This window comes from Malaclemys terrapin, chromosome 6 (genome assembly GCF_027887155.1).
Source record: "Malaclemys terrapin pileata isolate rMalTer1 chromosome 6, rMalTer1.hap1, whole genome shotgun sequence".
NCBI classification, from domain to species: domain Eukaryota; kingdom Metazoa; phylum Chordata; order Testudines; family Emydidae; genus Malaclemys; species Malaclemys terrapin.
The window spans coordinates 43643008-43655146 of record NC_071510.1 but is presented as its reverse complement, the minus strand read 5'-3'; the positions used below and the strand labels follow the sequence as shown (position 1 = coordinate 43655146).

General features: G+C 42.7%; 1 protein-coding gene across 5 annotated transcripts in view; it reads left to right on the top strand.

The window, feature by feature from the left end:
* The window catches only part of GKAP1 (G kinase anchoring protein 1), a 45264-nt gene that overhangs the window by 20972 nt on the left and 12153 nt on the right, over positions 1–12139 (top strand). For all 5 annotated transcript variants that reach the window (XM_054032755.1, XM_054032754.1, XM_054032753.1 and 2 more), the window contains 4 exons: positions 5414–5491; positions 8209–8332; positions 10973–10995; positions 11788–11940. In XM_054032755.1, the coding sequence (XP_053888730.1) occupies positions 5414–5491; positions 8209–8332; positions 10973–10995; positions 11788–11940 (378 nt within the window). The remainder of the gene's footprint in view (positions 1–5413; positions 5492–8208; positions 8333–10972; positions 10996–11787; positions 11941–12139) is intronic.

Sequence of the window (12139 nt, the reverse complement as noted above, 5' to 3'; positions counted from 1 at the left end):
TTTTTGATTTTTAGATCATTGAAGATCTCCTTGTTAAGCCAGGATAGTCTCTTGCCATACTTCCCCCTACTCAATGGGATAGTTTGCTCTTGTGCCCTTAATAATGTCTAATGGAAGACACGAGATAGAATCTCCTGCTTTGCTCAATCTTTACACTTAAATCTCATATTTTAAAGATTTTCTCTGCTATAAAAATCTTTTGAAGCATCTTTGCCATCACCCTTATTAACAAAAGAGCATTTCAGTTGGCTTATTCTTGGTCTTCTGATGTGCTGAGTTCACTCTCAAATCCAGATCTCTTGAAGAGCAGCGCACTCAGCAAGCCATAAGGCTACGAGGACAGTCACATCTGTCAATATAAGATACTTATTAATTGCAATAGATATCCCTATTTTTCTTGGTTGATATATTTACCAAAAGTAAGTATTCTCTATAGAGCTAGGGGTCGCCAACATTTAAAACTGTAATAAAGCGGAGGCCACCATAGTGTGTGTGTGTGGTGAGTGCCATTGAAACCTTTTTACCATAATTCCTTTGGTAGAACTACTAAAGGCAGAAGTTACACTAAGGGCTGGTCTACACTGGGCGGGAGTACGGGTGTCGATTCGGGGATCGATTTATCGCATCTAGACAAGACCAGCATAGTGTAGACTTGGCCTAAGAATTGTGATGGCTTCAAAAGGTTAAAACATGTCTTTAAAAGGTCTGTGTGAAGTTCAGGAGCTAGGTTAAACACCTATATTGACAGCTACCTGGATTTAATTAACATGTAGAGAGAGATTTTCAATCTGTAGCTCAACAAAGAGGAAGAATTTCAGAAATCCCATTTTGGAAGATGATCAAGCATTAAGTGAGGGCAACGTTTGGTGCATAATAAATTGTTGAAAGTTGTTAATACTGTGATGTCAGGAGACTTGTTGGGGTGCAGGTATCAATTTTTTCAGCCTGCCTGTGCCTTCTGATTAGATGGTTGGTATATCAAGCAATGTAGTAGTGACCATAAAGTGCTTTGTAGAATTGCATGAAGCTTACAAGCTGCATGTCTCTGCCCTCTTTATTATAAAAGAGGAGAAACATTAAGCCTAGTTTAAGTATTTATGAATGTATTATTGAACAGTGGGACTGGATGGTGGACATGCAGTTGATATCTTAATTCATTTGCATTCTAGAGGCCCATAGGGTATAAAGTTGTCTCGGGTTTTCCTTTCACTTTTAAAAGTAATTTCATGGTTTTGCTATTGTCCTGAAATCTACCACTCTGACTTTGGCGCCATGATAAGACACATTTTCACTAATGGATAGTAGAGAATAGCATAACTAGAGGTTATTGCGGTTTTTGAGATCAGAGCATGGACTGTTTGAGCACACTGTCAATTTTAAGCAATTGTTCAGGGATCACAGTAGAGGACGGGGAGTTGTGATGCTCCTGGCACATGCTCTGCCCACGATTCCTGAATAACTAGATGTTTTTTCTAAGCTGATCAGTAGTGAAATAGCTAAAAATGTAACATCATCCTCATTAGGTTGCAGAGTTAACATCCCATTAAAAAAATGAAGTGGTTTACTTCTGTCACTATGATGTCTGCTGGCTTATATCTTGTGGGCTTTTCTTGGCTACTACAAGAGCTAGAGGGTAAAACTTTCCAATTCACCTAAGTCACTTAGGAGCCAAAGTCAATGGGATTTAGACTCCTAAATAACTTAAGCACTTCTGAAAACTCCACCCAGAACCACAATTTCTTTGAACGAAAGATTAGTTTCTCCAGAAACTGATGGGGGGGGCCACCACCAGGAATATGTTTGTACTGCATAACACTTCAAGCTATCTTAAATTGAACCTTGGAGAGAATTTGGAGTATTGGTGCAAGGTGTACATAGGGTGAGTATCCTTAACAAGTATAGGTAAATTCCATATTCTCTGTCTAATTATTACATGTTTAATAATAAAACTTTCTGTCTTTAAAACTATTCCTTAATTTAGAAACTTACTCACTGTTGCCAATAATGCCTGCCAGTGCTGCAGTGTATTCAATTGGCTCTTTAGAGGTAGCCTGTTAGAATGAGGGATGAGGAAGATTGTGAGGAAAAAGGGATACTGGATCAAAAAGAAGGCTGAAGGAGAGACTTTGGTTAGTTTATACTTTGTCATGTGAATTTTGAGACTAACAACAAGAATACCTACATAATTTCAGTAAATTTGCTAAAGTTATTTTACAGTAGAGGATATAGCCATTAGTCTTTCAGTTTAAATCTCAACTGCAGTGTAAATGTTTAAATTGTAAATTTGTTAAAATACTGTATATGGAAAATATTTAAGTGTTAATAGAATTACAAGGTCCTAAAGCTAGTAAAGGATTTCTGGTGACATAACCCCAAGAGGATTGTCATCACACTAGGAGCCCCAGGATGGACTAATTTTATGGTTAAATTATTGACATTTAGTGATAGCATTCGTATTGCAGTAGTACTTAGCTCCAATAACTACTTGGGCTCCTTTGTGCTAGACTCTGTACAAACATTTAAGGAGACAGTCTTTGTCCTGAAGAACAGGGCCGGCTCCAGGCACCAGCCGACCAAGCACGTGCTTGGGGCGGCACCTTATAAGGGGCGGCCAATGTTGGGATGGCGGGGGGCACTCGAGGTGTTTTTGTTTTTGTTCACGGGGCTGTGCTGGGAGTGGCGGGGGCTTCGGCGGCGCTGGGGGGAGCAGGGGTTTGGGCGGTGCGGTGCTCAGGGGGGTGGGGGTTTGGCCGGCCTGGCGCTCGGGGGGGGGGGGGAGGGCAGGGATTTGGCCAGCGCAGCGCTGCAGGGGGGGGTTGGGCGGCCCGGCCCAGCGCTCGGGGAGGGGGGCGGGGGCGGGGGTTTGGGTGGCCCGGCGAGGCGCTTGGGGGTTGAGGGGCGGCCTGGCGCAGTGCTGGGGGGAGAGGGGGTTGGCCGCAGTGGCGCTCCGAGGGTTTGGGTGGCCCAGCGAGGCACTCGAGTGGGGGTGGGGAATTGGGCGGCCCGGTGAGGCGCTCGGATGGGGGCAGGGGTTTGGACGGCCCAGCGTGGCGCTTGGGGGGGTTCGGTGGCCCGGCGCTCCGGGGGTTTTGGGTGACCCGGCGCTCGGGGGGGGGGAGGGGTTTCAGCAGCCCGGTGCGACGCTGGGAGGGGGGGTCGGCGGCGCGGCACTCCGGGGTGGGGGTGTGTGTCTTACGGCAGGGCGGTGCTCTTCTTTTTCGCCTGGGGTGGCAAAAAAGTTAGAGCCGGCCCTGCTGAGGAACTTACAGTATTAACTTCCACATACATGTTAAACATTGCCTTTTTATAACTTTATTCTCCCCTCCGACCCCCATCCCTTCCTTCTTTTTTCATTACTTGAATTTTTCAGGGCAATCGTTGTGCCTTGTTTTTTTGGTAGACATCCTTCTTGCTCAGGTTCAGATTCTGTTGTACAGTTGATACTAAATTGTAGCCATAGAATGAATAAATTATTTGGGGTAATAGCACACAGATACCTGTGTACTGGCAGTCTCACTCATGTCCTTGCCTCCTGTTGAGCGGGTATTTGATTGTGTTCAAGGACCTAAGTCAAAAGGAGAGGCTCTTGGCTCACTATTGTAAAACTAAGGACACTGGTCTTTATTCATGCAAAACTCATTGTAGGAGTTTCCTCTGATTAGAGTGACTGCAAAGAATGTCTAGATCAGTGGTTCTCATCCCACGGCCCAGTCGGCACACAGCTGTGACCCATGTGACATCCTCAGGGCCATACAGGTAGTATATATAATGTGTGGATGAGGCTCACATAACACACAGAGAGCTGTGAGCCATGCATCCCACAGTGGTAAATAGGTTGAGAACCAAGATCTTTGGAGGATTTCATAAACCATGTATTTTAAGCAATCTGTGTCTCATGAAACCCTGTAAGTTTTTTAATGGCATGGTTATCATAGGCAGGAAAGTTATATGGTATCACTAGAACTTTAAAAATGGCTCAACTAGCTTTTATATTTGATCAAATTGAGTTGAGAATGTGCAAAGACTCATAGACTTTAAGGCCAAAGAGACCATCATGATCATCTAGTCTGACATCCTGCACATTGCAGGCCACAGAACCTCATCCACCCACTCCTGTAATAGACCCATAATCTCTGGCTGAGTTTCTGAAGTCCTCAGATCATGAGTTAGAGACTTCAAGTTTAATCCTTGCAACTCAAAGAACAGACAAATGACAGATGGAAGAGAAGAGAAGTGGAATGAACGGACAAAAACAAACTAAGAAACATGATATTTGCTTATTTATCATACTGGGGATTGCTCTGATAATTTGGGAACCATTTAAAGGAATAATATCTGATGCAAACAAACTGCTACATTTTTAGAGATGTATTATAATCAGTTACATCTGAGGTGTGCATGTTTGTTTATATTACTGCTGTATGCACACTGCAGTTTTTCCAACCTCCTTCTCAACCCCCAATACCTTGAATCTAGGTGAATCCCTACCTCTGCTTTCCTTGAGCCCATCTGTGTCCCCCAGTCAATAAGTTTGTATTGGCTTGGGTGTATTTTTTTTTTTTTTTTTGGCTCACCTTTAGCCATGAAGATTAATATAGTGCTCTAAACAAAACTCAGCTACACTTCTGCCATGCCACCACATTATAAAATCAGATGTTACCTCTCTCTTTGCTAAGCAACTCTTAGTTATTTCTTTCCTTTTCAGTCCCCACATATAAAATTTAAATTCCCCTTTTATCCCACGTCCCAAGAAACTCCATCAAGACTAAAGCTCCCCTCCATCTCTCCTTAATCTAAGACAGCTCTTGATCCCTTACACTTCTCTGAAACAACTCTTGCACTGCACATCATCCTCCTATGGCATCCCAGACAAACTTTTTTTTTTACTTTCACAGATGATGTCCTGGAGTCTCTCGCCATCCCTGCCTTCAGCAGAAGTTACTTTTTGTTAAGAGCAGCAGAGCTGGCCTGGTCTTTTCTATGCTTTTGAGAGGCTCTTCTTTCCCCTGTCCTACTTGTTGATATTTTAGGCTTTAAAATCAACAAGCTTCTGCAGGCAGAACTTCAAGATCTAAGTTACAAGCAAGCATTTTGAACAAATGCAATTAAAAAAAAAAAAAAAAAGAGAACTTACCTTTCCCTGTAGTGACTAAGTAGTGCATGATTTCAGTCACAGACTTTTATTTAACAACCTGGTAGAATACCTTATTGGTTGATACACAACTGTTGTACAAATGTATTTAATCATTCTTACTGGCACATTTCATCATATTACCAAGAGTATGTTGACAGCTGCTGTAACATTCCATAGGCTAAAATTAAGTTATAAAGGTGTGCAATTGAAAGCTGGTTTTGCTTTTTATTAATAAAAACAAAAATCTGTCATGAGTTTGTCTTAATCTTATTTCTTCAGCTGACATCTGAAATGTTTGAAGCAGATCTTGAAAAGGCATTACTGCTAAGCAAACTGGAATATGAAGAGCACAAAAAGGTATTTACTGGCTTCATCCTGATCTGAAAATTGTGCAAGTTTTTGACCTTTATTGAGTTCTGGATAAAGGAGACTAATAATCTGGTTTCCACAAAATTTCATGTAAGCTAACTCTAGTTTCTTAATACCCAAAGATTTACTAAGAATTGAGAGAACCAATTTGAGAGTTGAGGCCAAATTACAGTTTGAGAATATTAAAGATGACCTGCCAAGGGGGAAAATGAGTTTGTACCCTCTTTGCTTCTTTGATATATAAAGACATTTGTTTTCACCTTAGAAATAATAAGACTGCTAAGCCTTGTTCCACGTAGGGGTGTGTGTGTCTGCGCGCGTGTGTGTGTTTTGTTTTATTTATTGATCTTGGTGCGGGCTCTGGAGAGGTCTTCTTAGAGGATCATAGAACTGAAGGGGAGGAGGATCTTTTTTAGGTCTCAATTGAAGTGGTAGGCATGTTGAATCTTTAACATATTTCCTCCCAATTGTTTCAGTTATTTGACTTAAATAGATAATAACAGTTTAGAACAGACTGACTAAAAATTCCTTCTCAGCTGGTTAGGTTTACCTTCTTTGGTACTTGTATTGTTGTCTTACTAGTTCTCCAGTCATGTACATCAGGGGTCGGCAACATTTGGCACGCGGCTCGCCAGGGTAAGCACCCTGGTGGGCCGGGCCAGTTTTATTTACCTGCTAATGCGGCAGGTTCGGCCGCTTCCCGCCGCCCCCATTGGCCGAACCTGGCGCGTCAGCAGGTAAATAAAACTGGCTTACCCTGGCAATCTGCGTGCCAAGCGTTGCCGACCCCTGCTGTACATAGTGTTCCAGGAGAGAAAGTGCTGATAAGTCCTGAATTTCTAGTGTGAAAAACAAGTAGGAAACTTTAAGAAAAACAAAAACCTTAAATTATACAGAAGAAAAAAACAAAAATGGCACACATCCATTTTTTTGCTCAGAGGGTCAGCTTTAGTAGTGTCTTGTACTTCTGTTGGACAAACTAAGACTTCGCAGAGGTTTTTTGTTTGAAGGGAATCCCCACAATTAAGTTAAAGTTCTTAAAACTAAATTGTAAATTAACTTCCAATTTTAACTTCATTTTAAAATGCATGCTTAAGTACACACAAGCAAAGACTTAGTCTTTAAGCATAGCTGTTGGGGATTTGCTCTTGAGTCCAAATGGCATCTGCATAGATTGCAAGTAAAGAAGCTAATTCGTTAGCAGTTTGGGAGAACTTTGTATATGCTAGTAAATTTAAAATCTAGTAGCTGTTTATATTGTAGTTTCATAGTGTAGAACAGGGTTTCTAAACCTCTTTCTTTCTGAGCCTCCCTCCCCCCCCCCTCCAACATGCTATTAAAAACTCTGGGGTGGGGGAGAGACATGGCTCCAGGCTTCAGACACAGGTGGTGAGAGGAGCGCTCTAGGCTTCAGGCTGGAGGCGGAGGATCGGACTTTTGTCCTGGGGGGCTCTGAACTTCCTGCCCTGGTCTCCAACCAGTCTAATGCTGACCTGCTTCGCGGACCCCCTGAAACCAGTTATGGGGCAGTGGACCCCCAGTTGAGAGCAGCTGGTATAGAACATCAGAGCTTGTTTTATTTTTTTTCCCCTGCTTTATTTATTTTCTATATAACTACTTTTTCTATTTAGGTAAAACCTTCAAATCACACTTTATTCTTTTCAGTGTAATGGCACATTTAATGAAACAGAATCTCAGGCTTAAAAGGAACTCTCTAAACCTCTTTGTCTAATTTCATTTAAGCAATAATGTCAGTTGGCTAGAGCATGGTCATAGAATATTGGCGGTCTGCTGCTATATGAATGACTAGGAATATTGAGAGTAAATGTCAAGCAGATGTTTATTTTTAAAGCAAGTATAATTGATTGTGACACTACTGTATTACAGTGCTTTTTGATTATATTATACCAAATTGATTTTTAGATAACATTTTATCTAGGTGTTGGGGTAGTAGGCTGACAATTCACTGTACTGTTTGTGATTAGCTATACTCTGGTTTAAAGAACATAGTTGTTGTTTCTTTAGGTTAATCAGAGTACAGAGCAAGAAAGATGTCTACCAAAAGCTGTCAAATTGTTTTAGACCAAGAGTTTTGTTTGTGTACTGTCATTTTTTCTTAAGAATACAAAACTTTAGTGCAGTGGTCCCCAAACATTTGAGGGTCGTGTGCCCCCCCAACCCTCCTGGGGCTGGGAGTGGGGGTGGGGCATGATGTGGACAGGAGTAAGGGGGCTGGAGGTGGGTCTGAGAGCAGGGCCGGAAATGGAGCCAGAGGCGGGGGCTGGCTGCTCAGCCCCCGTCCAGGTGCGGTTCCTCCCCCAGCCTCTGCCTCAGGCCGGGAACAGAGTCGCAGCCAGGGGCCGAGGGTGGGGCTGGGAGTGAAGCCACGGTGGGGTCAGCAGCTGGCCCCCGGCTGAGTGTGGAGCCAGGCTGAGGCTGGGGATAGAGCCAGGCTCAGGTCCGGGAGCCGTGACCATGGCTGGGGGTGGGGCCAAAGGAAAGCTGGGGGCGGGACAGGACTGGGTGGCCCTCCCTCCCTGCCCCCCCAGGGGGGCTGGTCTGGGCCTGCTGCATGTTCCCGAATGTTCCTCTGCACCCCTCTAAGGTAGCATGTCCCACAGTTTGGGGACCTCAGCTTTAGAGCAACTAATTGGTTTATTCATTAGAGTAAAATAGTGCAATCAGTGGGGTTTTATTCCTTTCAGGACTCTGAAAATGCTTCACCTCCCTCAAAGTCGGTGAATAAGAAAGAGAAAAGAAAGAACCAGCAGGGAAAAGACAAACCTCTCACAGTGTCTCTCAAAGACTTTCAGTCTGACATTAATATAGGTATGCATTTGCATGTTTAAATATTTCTTTACAAACCAAGTGTTTAATTCTTTGGATTTACTATGACATATACTTTTAATAACAAAACACCCTCTGTACTGAAACTCTGCATTTCCAAAGTCTCAGTTCAGTAACACTATATTTAAATATAATATTCACTGAACAGTGTTAGAAACAAGTAAACTAAACACTGTATTCTGATATTTCTAAATCTAACTTTATGTATTCAGAATCTTATTATTTTTAATGTGGACTAATCAGTTTAGCTAAGGAGAGGAGCAAATGAGAGAAGTATTCAACTGCAGGGGTGTGAAGAACCTGTTGCAGTGACCAGCATCTGGCAATGGTCCAAGCTCACTCCAGAGGAAAAACTCTTTACTCCCAGCTTGGTTGTACTTGCTGCCTTGCTGTTCCCTCTACTTCCCAGACAGCGGTAGGAGAGTGGTAATTGCCCTTTGCACCCAAAGCTGGCTCTTTAGGGGAGGAAGAGTTAAGGGAGGGAGAAATATTGCTTACCACAGCAGCTCGTACATTCTTTAGGTGCTGGTTTGTTCCTGTTGTCTTCAGAGCAGTGGCTCCTGCCTTTAGCAGAAAAACGATGGTAGGGTCTGGAAAGAGAAAAAGTACTATTAAATCAAAAGTCTATCTAAAAAAATATTCTAAGCACTTATCTAAGTTACCAGTATTTTATTAAATGTGGGTTGATTTTAAAAACAAACCAAGAAACAAAAACAATAAAACACCCGCAAAGGACGAGAGTCTGAACAAATTATAGATGTTGGTCATGTCACCTAATATGCTACTGAAAGGCACTGAGATACTATGGTGATGAGGGCAATATAAAAACCAGAAAAGAATTAAATACAGTTTGCAGTTTGTTTATTGCAAAAACGTTGCTTGCCAGTTATGAACTCTCACTGCATTTAACAATTGAGGTCTGCTTTCTGTTACATTATTTTAAGGAATAGGGTTTAAAATACAACATAGACCAATGATACTCAGACTGAGGGCTTGTCTTTGCTACTTTGTTATTCACGTTGCTGGAGTCGACTTAGCTTAGGTCGATTTACCCTGGTGTCTTCACTGCACTGTGTCAATGGGAGACCCTCTCCAGTCAACTTACCTTACTCTTCTTGGAGAGCTGGAGTACCGGAGTTGCTAAATCAACACCCATTGCATCGATTGCAGCAGCATTGATCTCCCCGGTAGTGAAGCCCTGAGGCTCGCAAGCTGCAAATCGGGGATCTTTAACGTGTCTCCTGCGACTCTTTGAAGCACATGATAATAAAACACTGTGTGATGTAATTATTAATCAGGATACTTTTATTAACTAAGTTATCAACTTGCACTGAGTTAACTTATTTGCTATGAGAATGATATACACCTCTACCCCGTTATAATGAAGTCCGATATAACACAAATTCGGATATAATGCAGTAAAGCAGCACTCCGGGGGACGGAGCTGCTTTACCTCATCATATCCAAATTCGTGTTACCGCAAGTGGTTCCTCTGCGCCCGCCCGTGACTTGCTGCGGCTCTCCCCAGCTCACCTTCGCTCCGCCTCTGCTGCCGCCTCCCACGAGCGTGCCGGAGCTCGGCTTCTTCTCCCTCCCTCCCAGGCTTGCTGCGCCAATCAGCTGTTTGGCATGGCAAACCTGGGAGAGAGGAGAAGCGGAGCTGAGCGGCGTGCTCGTGGGAGGAGGAGGCGGAGCGGAGGTGAGCTGGGGCAGGGGGGCCGCAGCAAATGGGTGGGGGGGGCGCAGAGGAATCGCTCCCCCCTCGTCCAGCTCACCTCCGCTCCGCTGCCTCCTTCTCCTCCCATGAGCACGCCGCTCAGCTTCACTTCTCCTCCCTCCCAGGTTTGCTGCGCCAAACAGCTGATTGGCACAGCAAGCCTGGGAGGGGGGGAAGGAGGGAGGGAGAAGCAGAGCTGCGACACACTCGTGGGAGAGGCGGAGCGGAGGTGAGCTGGGGCAGGGGGCCACAGCAAGTAAAAGGTGGGGCGCAGAGGAACCGCTCCCCGCTCCAGCTCATCTTCGCCTCCTCCCCTGAGCGCGCCGCTGCTGCTCCACTTCTTCCCCCCCTTCCTCTCCCCGGCTTGCTGGGCCAAACAGCTGATTGGCGCGGCAAGCCTGGAAGGGAGGGAGGGAGAAGCAGAGCGGCGGCAGCGCGCTCAGGGAGGAAGTGGAGGCAGAGCGGCGGTGAGTTGAGGCAGGGAGCAGTTCCTCTCCCTACCCTGATACAACGCGACCTCACCTATAACACGGTGAGATTTTTTTGGCTCCTGAGGACCACGTTATATCAGAGGTGTATATAAAATATAGTACTATAGTAAATTAAACAATTAATTCACACTACTGTGGCTCTTTTGAATAGTTTATCACTAATTTGGCTTCTGAACCACTGTGGTCTGAGTGTAGAAACCACTGGTGTAGAAAGTCCTCTTTAATTCTTTAGTGTAATTTTGGGAAAAGAATGAGAGTTAATGCTGGAGAACTAAATGCTGGAGAGACTGGATTTTTCAGTCTCTTCTGAATTATCTCACTTTGATAGTTTTTGGTATGATTAAATCAGACAATGTAGTGTATATATATATTTTTTTTAAGTAACATTTATTTTTCCTGTGTTCTCTTTTTCAGATCCCCTTGCTAAAAAACACGAGGTAAGACTTAGTTTTATTAAATTAATAAACACAACACAACACCAAAGACCAGCTTAAATAATGAGGTTTTGTATGCAGAAGATAGTTATTAAATAAGTATTTAAACAAAGAGGCCTAATCACTTTCTAAAGTCACAGTCAGGAATTAATTTTTCAAATTGGCTGCCTAAAGTATGTCCATAAAACCTGTGTGAGCAAATGCAAAGATAAAAGTCCATGAATGAGAACTTATACATGCCTTTTCCAGTTTTGTGCCATCAGTTACAGGCTTGCAAATGTTATTGATACAGTTTAGACAGATTTGAAAGCCTGGCCCTAAAAGTTCTCTAGGCAGGGTACAAGAAGCTAAATACTTATTAAGAAGCAGAGTAGATAAGAAAATATTAATGGCAAATATTGTGCAGTGGTACATTCCTAGTATTATGACCCTTTTAAGTAGAAAAATCACTTTGATGTTAAATATTTCTTTATAATTCAAAAATCTAGGTAGGCATTGCACAAAAGTATTAAATCAATGGAAATATTTTTCTCACCTGATATCACTTATATGAAATGTTCTTATTTTTCAGAGTTTTATAGTTGGCAGTAAAATATGCTCTAGGTAAAATTTAGTACTCCATTTTGTTTCATGATGTGTCTCTATATATTAAAGGAGAAGTGCTGATACCTGTATTTTGTGCATTTTTTGTGACTTTAAACACAGACTTCTTTAAAACTCAACTATATTTCATTGTTTAGCTGGATATTGACTTCTATTTAAATGGAGATAAATCATTGAGTTAATTCTTGACAGGAACTGAGCTCTTCCCAGACTTTATTGCATGATGGAGGATTCTTCAATAGACTGGAAGATGATGTTCATAAAATCCTTATTAGAGAAAAAAGGAGAGACCAACTCACAGATTACAATGGAGTGGATAACTGTACATCTCATGAACATAGTCAGGCATGTACAATGGCAGCTATTTTCAAGTGCACAATGAATATTTGCTTGGTGGATAATCGAAATAAAATTTGAAGCTTCTGGAGTAATTTTTCTTACCAAAAAAAAAAAAAAAAAAACTGACTGCTTATGCTCTCACAACTTCAGTTATATGCTGAAAACACAATTTATGGATAACTTTTTTGACTAGTTCATGTTATAG